The 26708-nt window shown below is 50.9% G+C and overlaps 1 protein-coding gene across 3 annotated transcripts in view; it reads right to left on the minus strand.

Moving 5' to 3' along the window:
* The window catches only part of ADCY5 (adenylate cyclase 5), a 170122-nt gene that overhangs the window by 18755 nt on the left and 124659 nt on the right, over positions 1–26708 (minus strand). For all 3 annotated transcript variants that reach the window (XM_055260679.2, XM_055260678.2, XM_055260681.2), the window contains exons 8-14: positions 24947–25087; positions 20403–20425; positions 19323–19467; positions 17677–17774; positions 13912–13999; positions 3670–3786; positions 2256–2420 (exon numbers count right to left, since the gene is read on the minus strand). In XM_055260679.2, the coding sequence (XP_055116654.1) occupies positions 2256–2420; positions 3670–3786; positions 13912–13999; positions 17677–17774; positions 19323–19467; positions 20403–20425; positions 24947–25087 (777 nt within the window). The remainder of the gene's footprint in view (positions 1–2255; positions 2421–3669; positions 3787–13911; positions 14000–17676; positions 17775–19322; positions 19468–20402; positions 20426–24946; positions 25088–26708) is intronic.

The raw sequence follows: 26708 nt of genomic DNA on the forward strand, positions 1-26708 counted from the left end.
CTGCTCTGGTGGCAAAAACTGACCTCACTTCTGGGACGCTAGTTATCATCTTTATCCTGTCTTCTGTGACATGCAGACATGCTACTACTGTGGAAATATGACCATTTCATGATCAGACTCCACTGGGGGTGGGAGGCAACCTTTTAAAATCTGAAAAATTCTGAAGACCAAAATACATGGGGCCCCAAAGGTTTCAAAGGATGGATGGTGCCCTGTGCTGTTCCCTCTGGGGAAGCCCCTTCTGGTCTCTGAGCCACTGTTTCCTTCTTAGACAACTGAGGGGCTAAACCAGGTAATCTCGGAGGTCCGCATCTGGTGCTGTCCCTTGATGCTAACCCTAGGCACGTCAGCATCAATTATTATTATTATTATTATTATTATTATTATTATTATTATTATTATTTTAATTTAGCACCATTGTTTCTGAGTCAGGCTTCCAGATGTTTACTCTTCGCACACGGCTTCTGCCCTGGCTGGGGCAGCCTCTAGGGCGGACCCTCAGCCTCCTCAGGCCTTCTGGAGCCAAGGAAGGACTGCCAAGGGCCCCTGGGTGATTGGATTGTGGGGGAAGCCTCACATCACCACTGGGAACAGGAGCGGAAGAGGGAATGAGGAGGGCATGCCCAGATGAGTCAGCTCAGAGCCCCAGAGCCCCAGTCTTTGGGAGGAGGGATGGGAGCTCCAAGAGCCAGCCTGGATTCCCATTCAGACCTTGGCCCGGATAACCAGGAGGCCAACGCTGGATGCTGGGGAGCCCCCAGGGTCTGGTCTGTGAGGAGTTGCTGAATCAGGAGCAACCTTTGAGGGGGGTGGTCAGCTGGTGGGGGCTGAAGGCTGGCACCAAGCCTCTCCCACAAATGAGGAGCCAAGACCTGCCCACTGCCACCCTCTCCCCCCAGGCCTTAGCCTCACCGGGGGAGCCACCACCAAGGGGCAAGTACGAGACTGAAAATAGCCTCTGCTCCTCATGAACAGCCCTCAGAAAGCTGAAGTGCTCCTGTGGGCTCTCAGCCAGATGTGAGAGGCAGCAGAGGCTACGGAGGCTGGGGAGGGGAGGCTAGGAAGGGGAGGCTGGGTGCAGTATGGCTGCCTGGAGGAGACAGAGAGCTTGCCACCAGCCCAGGGGTGGGGCGGAGCGGGGGTGGGGCTGCACCTGCCTAGGTGAGCTGGGGCCAAGCCCTGCTCCTCTCTGGGCCTTCCCTGCCCTATCTGTACAACGAAGAGCCAGATCCCAGGCTGGGAGGGAGGCCCACACTGAGAGCCCACAGCACCCCTCAGCTGCAGTCACAGGCCCTTTCAGAGTTAGATGAAAACATGGACCTTCTCCACAGAAAAAGGCAAACTGCCCCCATCTTACAGGCTTCATGTGTGCACCCATAGGGAGCTGGGGGTTTGGGAAGTCGGGGACTGGAGGCCCGGCCCTGCTGCTGACAGCAAACTGCTCCCTGGCAAACGCAGCACCATGAACGAAGCACCTTGCACGCCACAGGTGCTTCATATATGCTGTTTTCCGAATAAGGACACGTGGTATTATTTTTAAACCCAAATGCCTGTAGGCACAAAATTTCTTTTTGGGGTGATGAAAGTATTCTAAAATTAGATGATGATGGCGGCTGTACACATCGGTGAACACACTAAAAGCTACTGAGCCGTGCACTTTGAAAGGGTGAGGTTTATAGTAGCGCTGGTTTGGGATCAGGTTCCTTTGCTCCCCTCCCTCCTCTCTGACCCTAACAGCTGGGGCTGAGGTGGGTTCTCCTGAGGTGGGGTAGGGTCTGCTAGAGAAGCTGAGGGTCTAGAAAGTTTTGCCCAGGAGCACGAACTCTGTCTGGAGCTGGACAACTTGAATGAGAGCTCCGGCTCTGTTGAGTCCTGGCTGTGTGATCTGGGGCAAATTACTTAGCCTCTCTGTGTATCAGGTTCTTCGCCTCTACAAAGGAGATAATATAACACCTATGTCATAGGCTGTTAGGAGGATTTAATGAGTAAGTGCATGTAGAGCTCTTAGCCACAGTCCCTGGTAAGCGCTATAGAAACAACAGCCACACGACTGTCAGTCATTGTCATACGGAGGAGGCTCCCCCTGTTCCCAGTGTCTGGCATGTGGGAGTGAGAGATATTGGGGTAAGCAGGTCTCTAGAAGACAGTGAGCTGGTGAGACCCTGTCCTTCAGACTGTCCCGAGCAGCTGAGGGGACAGTGGGGGAGGGCAAGGGACTCTTCACCACTCCCTTCCAGCCCCTGTGCACCCAGTACCTCGGGGAAGTTGCAGTTGGGCCAGGGGCTGCCACAGAAGCCCTGCTCATCGCCCAGGCTGTAGTTGACGGCCGACTCCACCACGTGACATGCGTTGACCTGGCTCGCGCTGATGTTGTGCTCCTGTGCCAAGCAGCCCAGCAGGTCCCTGGAGTTGCATGTAAACTGCGGGGAGGGAGGAGGGTGGTGAGGGGAGGGTAAGCTGCTGGGGGACAGGTAGGGCAGCCCAGCCCACCAGGCCACAGGCTCCCACCTGTCCTCCGCCTCAGGTGCAGCATGACACTGATGGGGACAAAATCTGAAAGAGGCTGAGGAATGGGCAAAGTCTGCCCAGCTGCCCTGGCTGGAGGGGGTGTGGCTAGCGTGCCTTCCCAGGGAGGGGCTCTTAAACATGCCTTGGGGACATTCCCTAAACTCTTCCTGGCCCCACCAGGCTTGAGACTGAAGAGCTAAGAACTTCACTTAGTGGGAGAGTAGCAAAGCATAGTGGCTCATGCCTGTAATCCCAGCACTTTGAGTGGCCGAGGCCAGCGGATCACTTGAGCCCAGGAGTTTGAGACCAGCCTGGTGACCAGCCTGGCAACATGGGGAAACCCCATCTCTAAAAAAAAAAAAGACAAAAATTAGCTGGGCGTGGTGGTGCACACCTGCAGTCCCAGCTACTTGGGAGGCTGAGGCAGGAGGACCTCTTGATCCCAGGAGGTGGAGGTTGCAGTGAGCTGTGATGGCACCACTGCACTCCAGCCTGGGTGAAAGAGTAAGACTCTGTCTCAAAACTGGAAAAAAAGAGAAATAAGAAAGAAAGAAAGAAAGAAAGAAAGAAAGAAAGAAAGAAAGAAAGAAAGAAAGAAAGAAGGAAGAGAGAGAGAGGGAGAGAGAGAAAGAAAGAAAAAGAAAGAAAGAAAGAAGGAAGTTAGGAAGGGAGAGTGAGAAAGAAAGAAAAAGAAAGAAGGAAGGAAGGAAGGAAGGAAGGAAGGAAGGAAGGAAGGAAGGAAGGAAAGGAAAGAAAGAAAGAAAGAGAAAGAAAGAAAGAAAGAAAGAAAGAAAGAAAGAAAGAAAGAAAGAGAAAGAAAGAAAGAAAGAAAAAGAAAGAAAGAAAAGAAAGGAAAAGAAAAAGAAAGAAAAAGAAAAGAAAGGAAAAGCAGGGAAGGAAGGAAAGAAGGAAAGACAGACAGACAGAAAAGAAAGAAAGAGAAAGAAAGAAAGAAAGAGAAACAAAGAAAGAAAGAAAGAAAGAGAGAGAAAGAGAACTTGTGTGAGGCACATTGAGTCAAAGCTGATCCCAGACCCAGGTGCGACACAAATAAGAACTTCCAGGGAAAGTCTCTCCTAGCCCTGCTGGTCGGGTACATGGCTCCACCGGGTTTGATCCAATGGGGCTGCGGAGGTGCTGGGAGGTCGTGCAGCCACCCACCATGTTGACAAAAGCCGCCAGGAACACCAGGGTGATGGTGAACACCCCAACCAGGGTGCTGTTCATCTTGGACCGCACGATCTTCCTGGAGAGGGTCTGCAGCGGGGAGGGGAAGAGCTAGGGTGGGGGCAAGGGTGGAGAGGGAGGGAGGGAGAGACGGAACAGCATTCAGCAAGGACTCCACAAATGGTCCCGGGAGTGCAGTGGACCCACCTGTGTCTCTCCCCAGCATGACCCCCGGGCCTTCCTGGTGGCCCTCCCAGCCTGCAAGGCTCCAGCTTTGAACCGCTGCACCATTGCTTCCAGGTCAATGGCAGCGCAGATTCTGCAGCTGACCAGGAGCGGGACTACATGGGGAACCCAGGTGAGAGAGGCAAGATGAGAGGAAAGATGGTATCCTGACCCAACAGAGAAATCAATACAAAAGCACATTGACCCGCTGTGTGCCATCAGGGAGGGGCGGTAGGTGGCAGCTGAGGAGTCGTGGAGGGCTCAGAATGTTCCCAGGAGGGTTGAGAAGGCTTCTGGGAGGGAGTGGGCAGTGGTGGGTTTAAGGATTTGGAGAGGACTAGGCCTCTGGGCTCGGGAGGAGGGATTGAGCATCGAGGAGCAGGAGGGAGGCGGATGTGGCCCTGAGCACTGAGTGAGCTCTGTCCTTAGTACAAAGCTCCATGTACCTGCCATTTCCCTCACCCTCTCCTACTCTGTATTCTTCCACCAGACAAACCATGTCTACTCAAAGACCCCCTGCAGCTTTGGTAATTAAATGATTGGGCTCCTAAGTCCCATTTCTGCCACCAAATCTGATGGAGCTGGCCTTGTAAATGACGTCCCCCTCATCTCCCATGCAACCTAGGCTGAAAAAGAATCTGATGGACAGAGAAGCAAAGCAGTGGATCCAGGATGCCCCACCCCTACCTGCCCCAACCCTTCCTGCTGAGGCCTATCTGCTACAGACAAGCTAGTTGTCTATAAAACCCCCCAAGGACAGACAGGGTGGTTGAAAAAGCACTGAGCCAGGAGTTGGGAAGCCTGGGCTTGGCTTGGCTTTTCCTGTGTGTTCCTGAGCAAGCCACATCCCATCTCTGAAGTCTCCTATTTGTAGGGCTCTTGGGACCTTTGGGCACCCCCAGCTTTTGTGGTGAGTGAAGCAGGCAAAGGTATCTATCCCAATCATGGGCCGTGAGCATCCCTGCGAATTCTTGCTGAAAGTGCCAGACCACAAGGCTTCTCCATCCCCTGATACTGAGAGCGTCTGTACTTGGCCACACTAACAGCTAAGTAGGTCATGGAGCCGTAGCATGACCACCATGTGACCACTCACTCCCAGTGGGGAGCGGAACTGGCTTGTGTGCTACAGTATTTGCTGCCAACCCAAAAAAGTGTCGGGCCCTTGGTCCAGGGTTCTTCAGCTGCAACCCAAACCCACTATATGTGCAGCATCCATGAGGGCCCATCACATGGGACTTCAGTGGCAAAGGGACTTCAAACACAAATATGCTGACACTCATGCTGCTGACTGTAACATGAGTAATAAAGTTTTTGTCTCTGACCCAGGAGTCTTGTGTCTTCTGCCAGCCCCTATGAAACAGCAACAAGCAAACTCATTAGCTTGTAAGTAGACAGAGTTCTTGACAAAAAGTCAGGTCCCTGCTCACCCCTGGGTCTTGGGCTTGGGGCTGGTTGTGTGCATAGGGAGGGTGTATATCTTTCTGACCCCAGAATCCTCCTCCACCCTTCCAGCAAAGCCATTTCCTATCAGCAGAGGGAAAGAGGGGACCACAAAGACAGACAGATCACAGGAAGAGCTGCTGTCATGGCAGAGGCCTGGCAGTCTCACATAGGCTACAGGCTGAAAGATGAAGGCCTGGGACTCCATCTCCCCAGCAGGAGAACCTCCCAGGTATGCTCCTATACCATCAAGCCTATGGCACATGTTCTGAACAAACACTGGGATAATAAAGGAGACCCTCTGGGATGATAAAAGAGACCCTCTGACCGAACCCTCTTATGTGGTAGAAGGAAAGGTAAGTGTGATCTGAAGAGCATAAGCTTGTATTAAAATCCTGCTTAACAGACATAGAATAAATCAAATAGCTTGAGGGTCCAGAAATAAACCTTTCCATTTATGGCTCAGTGATTTTGACAAGGGTTCCAAGAAAACGGTGAAAGGATAGTCTTTTCAACAAATGGTGCTGGGACACACGGATATCCACATGCAAAAAATGAAGTTGGGTCCCTACTGCACCTTGTACAAAAATTAACTCAAAATGGACCAGAAAACTTAAATGCAAAAGCCCAAACTACAGAACTCTTATGGGAAAACATACAAGTAGATCTTTGTGACTCTGGATCAGGCAACGGTTTCTTAGAGGTGACACCAAAAGCACCAATCAAAAAAGAAAAAAACACATAAATTGGACTTTATCAAAATTAATTATTTTTGTCCTTCAACTAACACCATCAGGAAAGTTAAAAAAAAGTATTGGTGAGGATGCAGAGAAACTGGAATCCTTGTGCAATGCTGGTGGGAATGTAAAATGAGGCAGCCACTGGGGAAAACAATAGGGTAGCTCCTCAAAAAATCAAGCATAGAATTATCATATGATCCAGTAATTCCACTTCTGGGTATATCCCCCAAAGAATTTGAAACAGGGACTTGTACAGATAATTTGTACACCCATGTTCACAGCTGTATTCTTCCTAATAGCCTGAAAATGGAAACAATTTAATTGTCTATCAATTGATGAATGAATAAACAAAATGTGATATATCCATACACTGGAATATTTTTCAGGCATAAAGAGAGTAAAGTGCTGTTACATGCTACATGGATGAACCTTGAAACTAATATGTTAAGTGCATAAAAACAGTCTCAAAAGGCCATGTGAGATTCCCTTTATGTGAGATGTCCAGAACATGTGAATCACAGAGACAAAGTAGATGAGTGGTTGCTGGGGGCTGTGGTGATCAGGGAAGGAGGAGTGACTGCTAATGGGTCTGGGGGTTTCTTCTGGGGATGACAACAATGTTCTGGAATTACCACCAATAGTTGAATAACTTTGTGAATATACTAAAAACTAGTGTATTAAAAGTTCATTCACCTTTATAAAGGTGAATTTTTTGGTATGCATATTATGTCTCAATGAAGCTCTTATTTTTAAAAATCTTGCTCAACCTCTTACGGGCTGTGTGATCCTGGGGCATTACTCTACACTCTGAGCTTCCGTCTCCTTATTGGGAAATTGGGAATAGCTCTCCCCCAGAGTGGCTATCAAGACTTAGTAAAGTGATGCATTTGAAAGTGCTCTGTAAGCTGTTAAATGCAACAGAAAAGTTAGTTAATATTTGCATTTTAAAGAGCTATATTGCCAATAAGAATGAAAGTCCTTACTTCGCATTTAAAGGAATTTTTGGTTTCACAGCTGGGGAAGTGTTTTGGCACTAGCCTGAGGATCTTACTCTGAAATGGTATGACAGATGGTTTCAAATCATTGGCTGCTGAAAATTTTGTCATTCTATCTCCATCCCCTTCCCTCGCCCCCACCCCAGCTCCTATTTGCCCTGTGTTGTTTAAACTGTTCAGTTCTGATCACCCCATCCACTGATTGAGAGGCTTCCTTCATCATTTTGCAACCACCAATGTAATGACTGATAGAGGCAAAGGTCACTAATACATGCCAAAACTCTCTTAATAAAAGGTGGTTGGGGAATAGGGTATGCACATTAGCTTCCTGGTGAATATGGGACCAGGAGCCCCACCAGGACCATCCAGAGGCGAGGAGAAGAACTGCAGGCTTAAAAAAATTCAATGTTAGATGTGGCTCTACCATCTAATGAATGACTGAGTGTGCACTGGCTTGCTTGCTACAAGCCAACTTCCTCCACGCTTTTTTTTTTTTTTTTTTTTTTGAGACAGAGTCTTGCTCTGTCGCCCAGGCTGGAGTGCAGTGGCATGATCTCGGCTCACTGCAAGCTCCGCCTCCCAGGTTCACGCCATTCTCCTGTCTCAGCCTCTAGAGTAGCTGGGACTATAGGCGCCCGCCACCACGCCCGGCTAATTTTGTTTTTATATTTTTAGTAGAGACAGGGTTTCACCGTGTTAGCCAGGATGGTCTTGATCTGCTGACCTCGTGATCCCCCCGCCTCAGCCTCCCAAAGTGCTGGGATTACAGGCGTGAGCCACTGCGCCCAGCCACCCTCTAAACTCTTTAAAAAGACTTTCTCTTGACTTTAAAACCTCAGTAGGAACTCAGGAATTACTGCTCTTTTGAAGTCTCCAGAAGATTTGACATTCTGTCCTGATATCAGTTTAAAGAGTGTCTCATCTCCTATAATTAGAGAGTTCATCTGTATGTCAACCCTAAATCTAGATTTTACTAACCCCAATTTGGATCTTAAAACTCTTGGCCAGGTGCAGTGGCTCATGCCTGTAATCCCAGCACTTTGGGAGGCCGAGGCGGGTGGATTACGAGGTCAGGAGATCGAGACCATCCTGGCTAACACGGTGAAACCGTCTCTACTAAAAATACAAAAAATTAGCCGGGCTTGGTGGCAGGCACCTGTAGTCCCAGCTACTTGGGAGGCTGAGGCAGGAGAATGGCGTGAACCCAGGAGGCAGAGCTTGCAGTGAGCCGAGATCTCACCGCTGCACTCCAGCCTGGGCAACAGAGCGAGACTCTGTCTCAAAAACAAACAAACAAAAAACAAACAAAAAGAAAAAACAAAAAAACTATTTGCCAGGGGCAAAGTCTCTTCCCAGGGCTACACCACAACTGCAGTCAGATCGTGGAGAAGATTTTCCAGCAGGATAACTGCCTGCACCAGCCAATCACTTAATGCCTGCTCACAATCAGAGCCCAGAAAAAGAACTGATGTTCAAAAAATAAGTTCAGAACCAGTACATTCCCAATCTGATTAATTCAAATCAATTCAACATGAAAAACAGGAGTGGGAACATAGTTAATAAACCATGATTGGGGTAAGGAACAGTTTGATCCTGGCCTCTTTGAGTGTCTCCAGGTACACTGAAGACCCCCCTGGGCCCCTGTCTGTGATGCAGGGCCAGGGTATTGCAAAGATAAAAGGAGGGGATGAAATTGGATGGCAAAAAAGCTTAAGAATACAGCCTCTTGACAAACAGCTAATAAAAGAAGCAGTAGCTCCTACTTCAGAAAATGAAAAAAAGGTAAGAAAACCACAGAGGTCAAACCTGGCAGGCAGAAGGGGTCCACACCAGTGCTCTCATCACTTGGCCTTTCAGGAGTCAACTGGATATATTAGGACAGGCAGTGTCCTGGAGGGGAGGCTGATGGGCTCTGAAGTAAAAACCACCTGGGTTAGCAATAACTACTTCCTAACTCCAGGATCTAGAAAAAGCTGTCTAACCTCTCTGGGCCTCAGTTTCCTCATCTGCAAAGTAGATTCAATAAAAGCTACCTGTGAGGCTCAGGAAACACAGCTCCAAGTAGCATAGCTTGGATGTGGATCCTGGACTGTCCTGACTTGAAAAACACAGGGAGAACCTACAATATGCCTCCTGGAACGAAGAACTCTCCATCTCCTAAATGAATGACGTGTGTGATGAGATGTGAATGGTGAGAGGAATGTGCCCCCTGAGCATGCAGGGGGAAAGGTGAACATGAGAATCCTAAAATCTTCACAGGATGGAAGACACCTAGGAGGGGAGGGGTACTGGTTGCAGAGTTAGACCCTATTTTAGAAACTGTGGACCAGGAGTTGAGTTGGAGTGGTAGACTGGAGAACCAGCAAGGTGGGCTTAGCTACACGCAGGCTGTAGGGAGAGGAGAAGAGGCTCTGTCGGTGACTGCAGAGCAGACAGGGCCCACAGGAGGCTCTGGTCACAGATCCCAGGTGCTCATACGATCAGGTCCAGGGGATCAATACAATGTAGACCAAGAGCAAGCCATCAGGCTGGGGGATGAGAGAGAGAGATTTACAAACACACACACACACACACACACACACACACACACACACACACACACACACAGAGCTACGCAGCTGAGTTCCCCACAGGGCCATCTGTACCTAAGTCCCAAACTGCTGGGAAGGAGTCTGGCCTTCTAATGAGCCACAGTAAAGGCTGAAGGGCCTAGATCAGAAGGTGGGGAAAGAGGAGTCACCATTTGGGTGGTGTCGGCAAAAGTACCAGCACTGTCAGGTATAGAACAGGGCGGCTTCACCAGATGATGAGGCAGGAGCTCCAGGAGTCCAACGGAACGTTTGGAGCTGGCCAAAGAGGTAAGGGGCTGCACTCAGGAGCTGTGAGTGAGCTCCCTATCCCTGGAGGTGATGAAGCAAAGCAGAGGCCGGCCCACCTCTCGCAGGATTATCACTCGGAATTCCAGCCTCAGGTGGCTCTCATTGCATGGGCCCCTTCCAACCTGAGATTCTCTGAGTTGTGGACAACGTGTGATGATGAGCAGGGCTTTAACATGGTTTTCTCTAGGAAAAGCAGTTCTGGGGTCCAGGTCAGCACAGATGTCAAGGGAAGGAGTGGGGGTTCGTGCAGATGTGCAGACTTGCCCTTTAAGACAGCATCTCCAGAAGGAAGCACTCAGGGGGACGGTCCCTAAGGCAAGGCATCTGAGGGGCAGTGGGGGCTCTGCAAGGCAGCTGAGGCTCAAGAGTGAAACCAGGAGTTGAGAACATGATGAAGACCAAGGCACCAAGTTAGCCCTGCTGAGAAATCCAGGGGAGTGTGTGAACTGCACTGAGCTGTGTCTGGAAAAGACTGAACAGGCCCGAGATAAAAAGGCCGCCAAACCTGTAGTCCCAGCTACTGGGAGAGGCTGAGGCAGGAGAATGGCGTGAACCCGGGAGGAGGAGCTTGCAGTGAGCCGAGATCGCGCCACTGCACTCCAGCCTGGGTGACAGAGCGAGACTCCGTCTCAAAAAAAAAAAAAAAAAAAAGGCCGCCAAAGCACTTAGTAAGAAGGGAAAACCCAGAAAGAACCAGGGAAAACTGCTCCCCAACAGCCAGAGAAGACAACTCACTCTGTCAACACTCTCAAATTTCTCTCTTCGAAAAGGTTAAAATATGGACAGTTCAAGGAAGTCAGTCCATGTTGTTCCGGGAAAATGGAAAAGTAAATGAAATAGAGAAAGAGACACTAACTGGCTTGAGGGTAATTTAGGAACTGTCGCATCTCATTGCAAAGCCACCCCCCATGACCTCTGAGAGGCTGGGGAAATGAGAAAAAGTTTCTGAGTTCTGGTAAAACCACAAATGTTTTTCAAAAAGAAAACGGAAGGACCCTAAACACTGCAGGCCAGTCAGCTTCGTGTCAGTACCTGCAAAAGTGAGAAAATGAACTTCATTCGGTCAACCCACTGCAGTGAGTGTGCCACGGTGCCCAGTGACAGGCTGACATCTACAGCGGGGAAGAAGGGGTACTGTTCCCCACCATGCACATGGCAGGAGGTAGAGCCAAGGAGACTCTCCTTTCATGTCTTCACGTGCAAGCTGTTTAACCCACAACATGAAAGAGGGAAGAAGAAGAATTCAATGGAAAGAAGTTCATATTACAAATGACTTTTCAAATTGGGCCCTGTGTTCCAGAAAGTGGATAAACCCTGACAAGGGGCTAATCAGGCCAGGAGAGAAGGAGGCGGCAGGGATGGGGGCCGAGGGTGGGTGCTGGAGTCTATTCAATGGGCGGACCACCAGCCCAGAGTGGCAGGTTCCAGATTTCATAAGCCACTAAAATTCTTTACTGAAGCCTTCTATCTGTAAGATGGAAAAAGCAGGCTCCCTGGCTGGATGGTGTGGGACTGGGGGAACAGTGTTTGTGTGGCCTGGGGGTGGAGGGCGGGTATTCCATCCACCGGCTCCCTCCCCCACCCAAGGAAACTGAGGCCTCTACAGCACAGAGGCAGCAAAAACCACTGGGCTAGATAAAAGGACTGAGAACATGCTCAGTGAATTTGGCATTGATAACAAAATAGGCAAATTCAACAATACAAAAGAAGGCAGGGATGATTTTCATAACTCATCTTGAACTGTGGGAAAAAAACTCATTAGACCAAAAATGGCCAGTGAAGGTGGCTGCAGGCAGGAAAATGGGCCCATCCTTTCCCTCCTTCACAATTGACTGCAAATCAGGAAACTCAAATGGAATGAAATCAGTATAGCTCAGGTTCACCTAAGCCCCTAACAGAAAAGAAAGGAAATTTAGGTTCAAGCTTAAAAAATGGCAGACTATGCACAGCTTTGATTCTGATTTGAATGGGCTAATTAAGTGCCTGAAAGAAACAAACAAATAATGACTTTGCCTCAGTTCCTTACTTAAAAAAGAAATGTTCTCTTTGGGGTTCAGCAAAAGAACTTTTAACTATGGTATACTTTTTTTGTAGGTGGTTGTGACTTTTCATTGTGGCAATATTTATACAACATAAAATCTGCCATTTTAACCATTTTTAAGTGTACCATTCAGTGGCATTAATCACACTCATGTTGTGCAACCAATATTGCTATCAATTTCCGAAACCCTTTCATCACTCCAAACAGAAACTCTGAACCCATTAAGCAATTACACCTGTTCTCCCTCCTGCCAGCCACTGGGAATCTCTGGTCTGCTTTCTGTGTCTATGAATTTGCCTGTTCTAGGCATTTCATATAAATGGAATCAGACCATACGTGTGACCTTTTGTGTCTGGCTTCTTTCACTCAGCGTCATGTTTTCAAGGTCCTTCTATGTCGTAGCATGAAACAGCACTGCATTCCTCTTTATGATGGAGTAACATCCCACTGCAGTCTACAGCACGTTTTGTTTATCTATTCATCTGTTGATGGACGCTTGGGTTGTTTCCGCTTTGTGGCTACTGAGAAAATATGGTGTCCTTTCATAGCCATAGGATGAAGAAGTGGAACTGTCCACTCTGGATAAAGCAGGCTGGCAGGGAGGGGCAGGGGGGGCCTTGGCAACAGAAAGACCAAAAGGCAGGAGTGGCTGAACATGGGGCAGGAGGGAGGCTATGGCCTTGAGGAAGGAGGGTCAGTGGAGAGGCAGGGAACCAGCTAACCTTAAGCCCTACGATGCAGCCTATCAGATGCTACAATACTAGCAACGGATGGAGCACGCGGCTCAGCGTGGCGTGCTTCTCACAGACATGCCCGATGGCTCTGGCTGACCCTGCCCTCTCTGGCTGTCCACCTCTGCACCTGCCAGGGGAGGTGAACCATACCAGGTGATTCCTAAGGTCCCTTCCAGTTCTGACAATCAGTCCACCAAGACCTTGACCATGATGTGACTATACAGTTAACAGACTAACAAGGGCCCTCTCTGGAGGGTGGAGAGAGAAAGGGGACTTTGGAGGGGGTGAAGGTCCAATTCCTCCAGAAGGAAGACATAGTGCTCACTGCAGAAAAGGGTGCAGCTTCCAGGGGGTCCCACCGCCCACCCCAGAGGCTTGGCTCCTAGTGAGTATCAGGGAGGAGTCGGAGAGGCTCAGCAGATGTGGGAGAGGCACAGATCTGCCCCAGGGATGAGTGCTTCCCGGGGGCCAGGCTGGCACGTCAGGGAATTCTGAAACCACTAGTGAAGAAAGTGAGGGAAAGGCCTAATGGGCAGGGCAAACAGGAACATAAGTGGTTTCTACCACAGACCAGAGCGACCCAGAGCCAGGTCGCATTGAGGGACACGGCCTGGACAGGGGACACAGCGCGCCTAAGAGATATGGGAGAAAAACTCAGAACAAGAGCCACATTTCTGCTGTCAACACCAGCTGGCAGTGTGGCCTGCCTGAAAACACCGAATCACTCTAGGGCCACACTCCTCATCTATGTGCTGGGTGGCTCAAGACCTATAATCTCTGAGGTCCCCTCCGGGGAAAATTCCAGAGCACACGGGAGCACCAAAGTGGGTGTCAAGAGAGACCTCCTCCACAACCATTCTCTCAGCAAATATTCACTGGGCACTGCTCTGTGACAGGCTTGGTGCTCGGTGCCCTTCCTTCCTTGTGCATAACATGAACAGGCGCAGCAGCCACAGCAACTTCTGGTTGCAGAGATTTGCCAAGGGCAAGTTAAAGCAGCCAGTGACCATTTGCCAGCCTCCAGGCGAGCTTGCTGTCAATGCCAATGGAGCGGTGTGGCTGGCATCAGGCACTCTCCCACCCCTGCCAAACACAATACTCGGGCCCCTTCACATTTAGGGCCCCTAGGGCTGAGACAAGCGGGAAGAAGGTGGCTGCAACCCAGCTGTCAGCTACACTCACCTTTACGCAGGAGTAGATCACAGACACAAACACCACCAAGGTCAGCAGCAGGGAACAGGTCAGGTAGAAGCTGAGCATGAATACGGAGCTGGAGGGAGAGAGGAGGGGAGGGAGAAGCCAGGCTCAGGTGGCAGGACTGCAGCTTCTGGGGGTCCTGCCTGGCAAACAGGCCACAGGTCCCCCATGCCCATCCTCACAGCTTCAGAGGGCCTGGGCTCTGAAATCCGGAGAGGGAACCTGAAGTTGCTCCATCTCCCCTAATCCACTGCCCAGCCTTTTGCACTGACTCCCTGAGTAGGGCTTACATGGCCTTGCAGGTGGATTCTGGAGCCCCCTATAAGGGTATGGTTCCCTCCCCTTCCGGTGGGGAAAGCAGCCCACAGGAAGCTGAATGGAGAACCAGGTGACACCTGATAGGTATTTTGCCTAATTCTCAGCTATTCACTGATGTGCTTCATTTAGCTTGGAAGAACCACCTGGTTATTTCCTCCAAGTCGTCACTCACTGCTCCACAAATAACTGTGAAAGCTGAAAACTGATTGGATCAGTAGCCTTCATTTCTAGAAATGCCTATGTCAGCAGCACAGCCAGCCACTCTGAGAAACAGGGGTGGCTGTCTCTTTAGAAGGGCAGAATCTCTAAGCCCCACCCCCTTTCCACTGCCAGGTCCAACAAGTCCCGCAGTTCTTGCTCCTCTATTCCTAGGCAGTTCAACAACCAAAATGCAAGGATTTCCCTCTGCCCCTCCTTCCGATGCAGATCACTGATGACCTTCACGGCCACCACAGGTGGCCACCCTCAGACAAAAGAGCTGTAAGTGACTTTCCATCTGGAACTTCCCATTGGCCCTCCTGGGGCAAGGGCTAGCCAGGGGACAACACACCCCACCATACCACCAGGTGGCCTTTCAAGGGAGGAAGAGTGGCCTGACGATGCCAGGTGTTGTTATGGGGTTAAAAGCCAGTGGGGGGCGTGAGAGGCAGGTGAACACCTCTAGGGAGGATTCAAACAGCGTCTTTGTTCCAGGCCTCCACAAAAGCCGGCACTTAGCTGCCTTCAACAAATGGAACAAGGGAAACGAATTCTCTTCAGAGGAAAAGAAAGATCTTCAGAGTGGCTTTTAAGGCTTTCCTAGAGAGGAGGTGGCTAGAGAATGACCCCTGCCAATGTCTAAGCCACTTGGAGCTGTGGCCAGAGGAGGGAATGAAGCCGTTGCAGGCCGGGCAGGTAACTGAGATGACCCAGTCCCCAAGCCGCTGCAGAGAAGGAAAAGCAGCAAAGAGGCAGGACTATGCACTCAAGCTACAGGGACTGTCAGTTGCAATGGGATGAAAAACCAGATTGCTTTTTTTTTTTTTTGAGACAGAGTCTCGCTTTGTTGCCCAGGCTGGAGTGCAGTGGTGTGATCTCAGCTCACTGCAACCTCTGCCTCCCAGCTTCAAGTGATTCTCCGCAGCTGGCATTACAGGTGTGCACCACTACGCCTGGCTGATTTTTGCGTCACCAAGCCCGGCTGATTTTTTGCATTTCCACTGTGTTGGCCAGGCTGGTCTTGAACTCCTGGCCTCAAGTGATCCACCTCCCTTGGCCTCCCAAAGTGCTGGGATTACAGACGTGAGCCACTGCATCTGGCCTCCAGGTTGCTTCTTGATACTTGTGGCTCCACATCAGTACAGAAAGACGGGGTTTTATGCCAACAAGGACCCCAGCTCTGCACAGCCTCAGTGCAGGGGTCAACCAGGGTGGAGCTGGCTGCCAGTGCCTGGTTTTCACCTGTGGCATCCAACAGAGTCATGGCAGATACAAATGTAAAGGGGATCTTTTCATTCTTTTAATAATGTCATTAAAAATAAAATACATGTCGACATCATGTACCTCCTGCTATGGTACACAGAGAAGGACACATCATCACTTCAGTGGGAGCCTTGTCAAAATGTAGACCCCCCAATCTAATCATGAAAAAACATCAGACACACCCAAATTGAAACTACAAATTAAGTGGCCAGTACTCCTCAAAAGTGCCAAGTCATGAAAGACAAGCAAAGGCTGAGGAACTATCATAGATGGGAGGGGACCGAGGACATGAATCAACTACATGCAACGCGGGATCCTGAACTGGCTCCGGGAACACAAACTGGATAGTGAGGGGAAAATGACGAATTAGAATAAGGTCAGTAGGTGAGTTAATAGTATCATTTTAGTGTTAATTTCCCGGTTTTGATCATTATACACAGTTACAGAAGTTGTCAACATTTGGGGAAACCGGATGCAGGATGCACAGAATCCCTCTCGGCTACTTTTGTAACTTCTCAAATACCATTATTTCAACATGAAAAACAGAAGGTACTGGCTTCGAGGACTCTTTAGATGAAGCAAGGCTTAGAAGATATAACCAAATGCAATCAGTGGATTTTGAGTAGACCCTGGCTACAAATAAACTAAAAGTAGAAGACATTTTGGGGGACAGTTTGGGAAGTTTCAATATGGACTGGGTAGTAGATGATAGTAGGGAATTGATGCTAATTTTTTTGGTATATAAAGTATTGGGGTTAAGGAGGAAAATGTCCTTAAATTAGGTATATATTGAGTTTTTTAGGGGTAAATGTCTTTGTCTAAATTTACTTAAATAAAATCAGAATAAAAATAGATGAAAAAAACACTGCAAAATATTAACAGTTGTTCTATCTAGGGGATGGGTACTGATTAATTACTTTTCTGTGCATTTGAGGAATTACATAATAAAAAGTAAAAATATGTCTTTATACATACACTTATATGTATGTGTGTATATATATATGTATAGGTGTGTGTGCATGGGTGTACATACATAAGACAATTATGTTTCTCTCCCAAGGGAGACTCTAATGTGAATGACAATTTAACAAATACCTCAACCTCATTTCCAAAAGCGCACTGCATACTTCAAAGTACTCCCCATAGAAGCCACAGGCTTTCTTGGCAACACAGCCAGTCCTCAGAAGAGTTCAGAAACACCTCTTTGTGAAATACTTTCAGAACTTGAAATCCATTCTTAGAAATATCCACAGTAGTAGAAAACCTGCATCTTTTGAAGATTTTTTGTTTTTTCAAGAACAGAAAGCAGCCCAGGGAATACTTTGGGTGACTCAATTGTCAGTGATGGGGTGGGTTAATGGGACGAGACAATTAAGTGATAAAAAGGTATCTCTTGACCAGGCGTGGTGGCTCACGCCTGTAATACTAGCACTTTGGGAGGCCAAAGCTGGTGCATTGTCTGAGCTTGGGAGTTTGAGACCAGCCTGGGAAACATGGTGAAACCCCGTCTCTACTAAAATACAAAAAAAATTAGCCGGGCGTGGTGGTAAGCACCTCTATTCCCAGCTACTCAGGAGGCTGAGGCAGGAGAATTGCTTGAACTTGGGAGGCAGAAGTTGCAGTTAGCCAAGATCGCGCCTCTGCACTCCAGCCTGGGCGACAGAGCCAGATGCTGTGTCCCCACCACCCGCCCCCAACCAAAAAAAAAAAAAAAAAAACAGCATCTTTCATGCAGCTGTGCAGCGCCTAGTGAGAAGTCGCCCACCCTGGAATGAGCACATCACCTTCCCGCTCAGAGAGGTCAGACCCCTGGCTTCCTACCCCACTGAGGGCACACTCAGAAACTTCTCTCCCTGCCTGAGCAAGTGCAGGCCAGACTCCCTGCTCTGTTCTCCTAAATGACCCCCCCCTCCCACTCCTGGGATTCCCTGAAGCCAGAGGAAGGAGCCCAAGAGAGACGGGGATACTCACTGGGGCACGATGGTGATCTGCACAAAGCAGATGAAGAGGAAGACGAGCGAGGCACACGCCACATAGGCACCAAATCGGTCGTCTACCTGCTTGGAGTACTGAGAGGAGACGGTCAGGGTGAGAGGGGCCAAGGTACCTGGCCCGGTCCGCTCCAGCCCTGTCAATCCCACACACCCGGGGCAGCCACTCAGGGCTGGTCACCTGTGCAGCCCACTCCCACAACAGGGAAGACTCGAGAACCAGAGCCAGACTTAGACCCCAGGAAACCAGTCCAGATCACCAGAAGGTAGTGCCTACGGAGAGGGTAGCTGAGACGGACCTGAAACCTTCTGCAGGTGGGTCACCTTCAGAGTAATCCATAATGATCATGGCTGTACATGACTGCATGCCATCTACACGCTAGGAAATATGCCAGATGTCCACAGGCATCACCCAGCACCCCCACAAGAGCCCAAGAAATCAGAATAAAACTGCTGTCACTTCTTCTTCAGAGATGAGCAGGCTGGGCCTCAGAGAGCTCACAAGACTTGTCCAAAGTCACATCTGAGGCTCCCAGCCCCAGCTCCTCCCATGATACCAAGCAGCCACACTGATGGAGGTTGGGCTGGCACAGTCACCCAGAGTAACACCCAAGTCAGGTCCATATACTGCTGGTCCCTTTCCACAGCTTCACCTTGCTAATTCAGTTTGCTTGCCTGGTTTAATGCTGATGAGCATACCACAAGTCCATTTTAACTGAACTCTGGGGAGATGCTGCCACATAGTGCAAACAGAACTGACTGGACCAGGGTCTGGCTCCAGCTCTGTCACTACTTCACTGGGGGGCCGAAAGCAGGTCCCCAAACCACTCTGGGCTTTAGCTTTCTCATTCACAATGTGAAGAAACACAACAGAGGGATCTCGACTGTCCCTGCCAACTTTAACACCTTGAGGTCCCAATGTGACAAAGCAGTTGGGCTGTCCATTGACAATGATAATAACGATGCAAATAGCAACTAATATGCACCGAACGCCTACTATGCGACAGATACTGTTTCACACATAGAAACTCTGCTGGCCATGGTGGCTCACACCTGTAATCCTAGCATTTTGGGAGACCGAGGCGGGTGGATCACCTGAGGTCAGGAGTTCAAGATCACCCTGTCCAACATGGTGAAACCCCATCTCTACTAAAAATACAAAAATTAGCCGGGAGTGGTGGCGGGCGCCTATAATCCCAGCTACACAGGAGGCTGAGGCAGGAGTATCACTTGAACCCCGGGGGAGGAGGCTGCAGTGAGCCGAGATCAAGCCACTGGACTCCAGCCTGGCCAACAGAGTGAAACTCCATCTCAAAAAAAAAAAAAAAAAAAAGAACTCATTTCATCCTCACTATGTCACTATGACCCTATGAAGTGAGAATGTTAACTGTCCCCATTTTCCAGATAATGAAACTAAGGCACAGAGAAGTCAAAGTGTATCTCTTCCAACCAGGGAAGCCTCCCTAGAACTCGCATCTCCCTAGGTAACGCAGCATCTGAGCTAGGGAAACTGAGGCCACCCCTCCTGTGGTGCTGGGGGCAGAAGGGAGCTGTCCTGTTTTCTTGCCCTCCTCCTCCTGGTCCTGGTTTGGCACAGGGGCCTCCTTCCCACCCAGGGTGCTGTACCTTCTTCTCTAAGTCAGGCTCCCTGAAGGTCAGGAGGAACTTGCGGACGTGCTCAGACCGAAGCCTGTCGATGCTCCTGGCGTCAATGGCACGGCCCAGAAACTCATCCACTTCATCCTCAGGGTTCGCACTCTCCTGGGCGTTCCTGGGGAGCAGAAGGCACAGGCGTGAGACAGGCTAACCACAGGGGCACCGGCAGAGGGCTGGCTCTTCCGACCATCCCCCCAGACTCTCTGAGAGGCCCGGCAGCTGTCCACCATCAGCTCAATCAGGGCAGCGGGAGCTGAGACTGAGACCAGAAGCCTAAGCCGTGCTCTTAACAACTGCACAGATGAACAGACAACTGCCCAAGTCTCAGCCCTCTTTGGGCTGAAGGGCCTTGTTGACAATAGGCTTTTCTGACTCTGTTAACATATTATATTCGCATAACAATGTGAGCTACCATTGACGGTTTAATTGGACTTTCCCTACAGCTAACAGGCTCTGCTCTTTACCCTCTAGCTCTGCTATCCTCCTGAAAAGAAGCCCTAGATTGGGCAGCGAGATTTTCTGCCAGTTTCTGCCACAGGGACTGTGGCCCACCTGGTTTCTTTCACCCAGCTCAGGGGACTCTTGAGAAGCAGGTTTCATAGACTTGAGTGCTGACCTTCAACACCCTGTTTCTCAGGGTGGAGCCCAGTCCTGGAGTGGAATTTCTGACAGTCCTGAGAACCGGAAGTGAAGGAGGGAGAAGAGGGCATTGCCTCGCGGCACTGGATGCCAGGCACTGCTGACCAGTGTGTAAGGTCTGCACTTTCCTGAGGGAGCCAAGTGTGCACACGTGCATGAGCGTGTCACGGAGATAAAATGGGCAGTGCTGAGGCCCTGTCCTTCTGCTGGGTGGCCTGGGCTCCTGGGCTGCCCTGGCCTGTCTGGGGCTGCTGCTGACCACCTGACGGCTAGGGTGGGCTCCATTCACTCTCAGCTAAGACTGCAAGAGGGGTCATTTTCCATGGAGTGTGGAGAAACCAAGTGATAAGGTGGATTGGGAGATATCCCCCAGACCCAGGGAGCAGGAATAAGGAAGGGCATATTACTCACTTGTCCTTGGGGTCTTCAAAGCCCTACAAGAGAAGGATAGAAAGAGAAAGAGAAGAGAATGAGAACAGAGAGAACTGAAAACTCAGAGGCTTCTAGATGGCTGCAGCTCATCTCCTCTCTACAGTCTCCCAAAGGGCGTGGACATAGAGAGGATTGTCATTCAGCAGCTCCTTTCCTTCCTTCCTTCACTTGGAAAATACAGCTGGGTTCTCCCTAACAGACAGGTGCTGTGCTAGACGCCAGGGATGCCCTGTGATTTCACTTCATCCACCAGCACAACCCATGTGTCTAAGCTCTTCCTGCCCCCATGCTCAACTCCTTTCCTAAATCTCTCCTCGCCATCCTCCTGCACCCTGGGCTCAGAGGGTCCCCTCTCAATCCTGCCTCTTACTCAGATGGAAATCGGGAATTGCCGGGCTGCACAATCTCTGTCACACGGACACACTCATGCACACTCGCCTCCTCATGTACATCACACAGAGCACACATAAAATCTCCAGGAGTTCGCACATTTTGCACTTAAAAAAATTACACTCTAGTTACCTGCAACAGCTGTTTTAGTAACTGAGAAGCAATGCTTTCTTGCAAGGCCAGGGTTGGTTGGGGACTCAGAGGGTAAGGAACCCACCTGCCACAAATCTGACTGCTGTTCTATCAGAGGTGAGGGTGGGAAGAGCCCTTACCAGCGGTCAAAATCAAAGCCCTCTTGAATCCATGAATTCCGCAATGTGAGAGATGTGTGTCAGGGTCTCACCAGTGGTGGCAGAATAGAGGCTTCCCCACTGTGGGGAGGGGTGGAATCTCAGGGGTGGTGCGGGAGGTGACAAGTAGCCCCAGGATGTGCTGTTTAGATTAGCCTCGGGATGCCAGCACTAGGACAGAGGATGTCCCTTCCCTGGCAGTGTGGAGCACTCTGCTGGGCAAACAGAGTTCGGCAAACACTGGGTGAACCCAAAATCCAAATGAACACACTGCTCTTCATTCCCAATGAAGACACGGTTTGAAAATACAAAAAGAGGGATTCATGTTCCTCTCCACGAGCCAGGGCCACCAGGCACTGAAACAGACATGGGTCCCTGGTGACACAGAGGCTCTACCCCTGGCTGAGGGCTCCGGGGAGCCTCAGCAGCCTCTGGAGTCACCTCCAAGTGACCAACTATGGCTCTGAAACCTCCTCCCGGGCTGCCAGCACCAGCCCAGGATGGCCGGCAGTTGTCTGCCTAGGCAAACTGCATGCTTCTTCCTGTCCTCTGAGAATGACCAGGCCCTCCCTCCAGGCTGTAAGGTCCACGTCACCATCCCAGCCCTGGGATGGAGGCGTAGATGTCACTCAAGTGAGCTCTCCCTCCCGGGGGCAGGCCCGTGCCTGATGCTCCCAGCATCCCTCGGAGCACAGGCGTGGCGGGCAGCAGAGAGCTGGACAGGCAAGCTCCCTGCAGAAGACCCCCTGCGAGGGGTTGGCCCACTCAATTCCATCCCAGGAGCCGGCAAAAATTTTACTATGGAACCGAGAAGAACTGAGCTATATTACATGTATGCTGGTCTCTACAGTTCAAAAATAGGCTGAAATGTTGTGAATAAGCCTGTTCTGATCTTTCCCGATGCTCCTTTGGTCATCTGCTGAGGCTGGTGCATGGGACCCATTTTTTCTTCCTGTGCTGAGTGGGGGGCCGGGACCATCCTAACCACACTGCTTGCCATGTTGGTGTGGAGAGCTCAGAGCCAGGTCAGCATGGCGAGTTGGTAACAGTACAGAAAATATACTGGTCCACAAACCATGGCAGGGGGATCGTTAAGAACACAACAGAGTGGACTGGGCTCAAATCCTGCCACCTACTTACTCTAACAGTTCCAGGACAGCGGCTACTTGGCCTCTCCCAGTCCGCCTACACTCCCTCCTGAAGCACCAGGGCCCCACCCTACTGGCCATTCCTGGGTTTGGTGAAAGGAGCTCAAGCCCACATGTGTCTTCCCACTGGCAACCTTTCTATTAATAAATAACCTTAAAGACCTTATGACACTAGTGCCTAAGCATCAACCAGCATGGTTCATCACTGTTTTAAAAGCTGGGTAAAAGCTGGAAAAGATTTAAAAGGCACTGCTGACTCCAACTGCAAACCTTCTAACAGCTCTCACTCACTACTTCGCGCTCCCGGCCCATCCCCGCTTCAGTGGACCGTTTCTCAGAAAACTCATCCAGTGTGGGCAGCTCAGGGTGAAAACTTGCCTTCTGTGGATCTCTCTCCCAGATTCCAGGCACATGTAGCACAGAGAGCCCAATGGCCCTTGTGGCAGCTGCGGAACCTGTCACCATCCCCAGCCTAGACACTCCCACTGGCCACGCTGGAGTGGGGCCCAGAGGCTGTGCATTGATGGCAGCCCCCTCAGGGGACACCGGACCCAGCCAGGGCATGAGCCTCTGTTCCCACAGCCCTGTTCTGCCACACTCCTTCCCTTCCCTGCTGGGCAAAGCCATGAACGCCGTGGAGGAGACTTCCTGGCAGCCTCCTTCTCCAGAGACTGTCCCTTCCCCATGACAGTCTTGACTGTGAATTCTTCCAAAACTCCTTGTCCTAATGAGTAATATATCTGCCAACACAGTGCTTATAGTCCAAACTATCTCCTTTAAGACTCCAAGATAACTAAAGATATAGCTTATATCAAATATCACTAAAAAAGAACTTTCCAAGGATTCTAAACAGAAACAATCTCTCACCACCAGGCCCTGCCTCCCTGCCAGCTGCTCCCTGCTCTTCCCTGGCCACCTCCCTGCCTTCCCCTCCTCCCCACCTCCCTCCCCTACTCCCCAGCTTCCCCTCCACTTCCTGCTCAATGCCTCCTCTCTCTCGGCTCTCCTGCCTCTCTGCTGTCCCTGCTCTCAATCCTTCGCCCTTTCTCCCTTTCTCCCTTGTTTTTATTTTTGAGATAGGGTCTCATTCTGTCCCCCAGGCTGGAGTGCAGTGGCATGATCATGGCTCACTGCAACCTCAACCTCCTGGGCTCAAGCAATCCTCCTGCCTCAGCCTCCCGAGTAGCGAGAACTGATGGAGCATGCCACTATGCCTAGCTAATTTTCCTTTTTATTGTTTGTAGAGACAGGGTCTCACTATGCTGTCCAGGCTAGTCTTGAACTCTTGACTGCCCTGACCATGTGGGTACAGAGTCTGCAGGAGACTATCAAAGGGCTGGGGTGACAATGGGGACAGCTGCCAACTGCTCTTTGCTCAGGGGAGGGAGGGTGGTGGCTGGAGCCCTTAGTGGCACTGACCAGGTCTGTGGACATTCAAGTTTGGAGCCCTGGGGAAGGCCAGGTTTCTCCACTCTGCTGTCTGGTAACCCAGGGCCCCCCCAAGAGGTGTCTCTACTGTCAGAATGTTAAATGGGGGTCTTGGCTCAATTCACTTTTCCTCCTGTACATTTTCCTTAAATTCGTATCATCTGCTACGTGTTGGCTAACAAGGAGCGAGCGACTGGGTCCCCAGAATGTCCCATTCTCCAGGCTCCTGGCTCTTGTCTGCTGACCCTGCTGGATTTCCATGGAGTCTGTCTCTGATCCCTTCTGCCACAACCTCAACCCAGTCTGCTCCACAGAGCCCAAACTTGCAGCTACTTGTGCAACATGCACCTCCTTCACTAAGTGGCCACACAGAAACCACACACACACACAGACACACACACACACACACACGCAGTCCCTGTGCCATCCCTCGGCCCTTCCCTGGTATGGGTGACTCCCACCTGCGAACCTGGTGCCCCTGAGCCGAGCAGCACACCTGAGGGGCAGAAGCCAACCTCTCAGACAGTAGGAGAGAAAACACCACTGCGGTAACGTGGCTTCTTCCTCCTCTTCCCACCCGGAATCCATCTTCCTGCCATTGCTGCCAGAGCCCAGGCAGTGCATCCTGAATTCACCTGTCCCGGTGTGCGCAGGCAGGGTCCCTGGAGGTGGAGCTGACACCCGACCATGGCCTCCCCGACTTGCTGAACCCACATGCTCCCAGTGGAAGGCTGGCATTAGTGGGGGGTCTTTCTCAGCACAGAGGGCAAAGGGGACCACCACCTGGCACTTCCCAGAAAGCACTAGGATAATTTCTGAGCAACTGAACCAAAAGATGTGGTTTCACTTGCCTGGGAAATGCAGGAGGTGCTGGAAGAGGGTATGACAAGCTGATGCCCACCCAACTCCCTGGGGCCTCACCAGACAGTGCCAAGAGGCAGCTGGAGGCTATGGCTGGCCGAGTCTAGCCAGACATGCCTGCTTCCAGGCTGTGCCGCAAGCTCTGCCAAGAGGGAGGGAGGAAGGGGTGCTGCCAGTCTGTTCCAAAGCCTAATGAGGCATGCCATGGGGTGGTGGGGAGAGCTTGGGGCCAGAAGCAGGTGCCCTACTCCTAGTCCAAAGTTGGGGCAAACCACACTTGCATTTGCTTGTCTGGCCCCCCAGATTCCCTTGGGCAACACGAGGCATCTGGTGCGGGCCTCTCGTGCCCACAGAAGGCCCTAGCCTTGGAGAGTGTTGCCCGCAGGCTGCCCCACCAGCCACTCACCATCCGCTTCATCTCCTTGGACACCTGGTTGCCAGCCAGGTGGTTGTAGAAGGGGCGCTCAGCCCCCCAGTGTGGTGGGTTATGCCCGATGGAGTTGGTTCTCTGGCGGTTCATCTTGGCGATCATGGCCTTCTCTTCTTTCTGGAAGACGAACACAGATGCATCAGCCTGCGGGCAGGGTCACCTGAGTCCAAGCGCGGGGCTCCTGATCCTCCCCCAAACACGGTACCTGGCCAGGTAAGGGGCTAAGACAGCTGCCCTTTCCTCTCTGCACAGCCCTGGAGCCCAGAGCTCAGCCCAGATCCTGGAACTCCCCAGGCAAGCATCCTGAATCTCTCCAAACTCCCGAATGCCAGCCCTGGCTGGCTCAGGTGGGAGTGGCAAAAGACGATGAGAGTTGGTCTTGTGAGAAAGCGAAGAGCTTGGGAACATCTGCCATTTGCAAGGAGTTCTCCCTGTAAGTTTGACTGTAAGATTCTATCCTGGGTGCCCTTCTCTCCTCTGGATGGCCAAGGCTCTGAAAGGCCTGAGCTGATGCACCCGGCTGCCCGCACTGTGCTTCCTCCCCCTACTCTGGGGGGCAGGGCGATCATCGAGGGCTGAGCTTGGGTCTCCTAGGCAGCTAGGCCAACTCATGCCTAAGCCTCCCAACTTGGTCCCTGGTAGGCTGTGGTGTCACATCAGTCTTTGCTCATGGGCAGGCCAGGGTAGGGCTCTAGCTACAGCCTCAAGGGTGGGTGGAGCCTGATCTGAAGGTGCCCAGGGGATACCGGAGGGAGAGGAGACCTGGGATCACAACCTCTGCTCAACTTCTCCAAAATATGCTATAACAGAGAGGGCACTAGGACACGCCCCGGGGCCCAAGAGGCCACTTCCAAATAGGTTTGGGTCAGTGAAGTTATGAGATGCAAGAGCTGACAGGCATTGTACAAATACACAGTGTCTCAGCCAGCTATCTATGGGCCAACACACTCCCCAGAATCTCCTCTATCTGTCTGTCTATCCATCCAAATATCTTGTCTATCTGTCTGTCTGTCTATCCATCCAAATGGGTGCAAGAGAGCTGGAGACCTGAGGCAACCCTGCCCTCAACTCCCTCCCTTGTCAGATAAGATGACGATGGGGACACACAGCCTGCTTCAGCTGACATTGCTGGTGGGGGTGCCTGTCACTCTTTCTGTCTCCATTTCATCCTTTTTGGACTGCTTGTCCAGCTAGAAGAACCAAGAGCAAGGGAACTCAGGGTCTAGGGCAGGAAGCTATGGGAGGCCTTGTGACCCAGGCGCCGAGAGGAGAGACGAGGGTAAAGAGCCTGCAGGACCCAGTTCATTGATACTATGGCCAAGGAACTGGCCAACGCTTACAAACGTGTCAAGGAAACCATGAGGAGCTGTCCCCACAGGGCCCTGAATCCCCCATCCCTCTTCCTGGTGCCTGTGGAGGGTCTGACACAGCTCCTGTGAAGGGCCCCTGCAGCCAGGATCTGTCCCCTGGGGCGCTGCATGGTAGGATAAGGTGTCCCTCTGATGTCCCTCTTGGCACGGGCACCTGCCTTCAACAGCCCTGCCTGCCTCCCTTTAAAAATCGCCTTTGCTGTCGTCCAAGACTCTCTGAACTCTTCTCACAGCTTAATTTTGTATTTCATTTCACTTCTTAGGAAGAGAAATGGGGAAGCTTTTCTCTATCAAAGGGCACTGACTGACAGATAAATTCAACAGAAAGACTCATAAGTAAAAGGCATTTTAGTTTAGGGAGAAATAGA

This window comes from Symphalangus syndactylus, chromosome 21, assembly GCF_028878055.3.
Source record: "Symphalangus syndactylus isolate Jambi chromosome 21, NHGRI_mSymSyn1-v2.1_pri, whole genome shotgun sequence".
NCBI classification, from domain to species: domain Eukaryota; kingdom Metazoa; phylum Chordata; class Mammalia; order Primates; family Hylobatidae; genus Symphalangus; species Symphalangus syndactylus.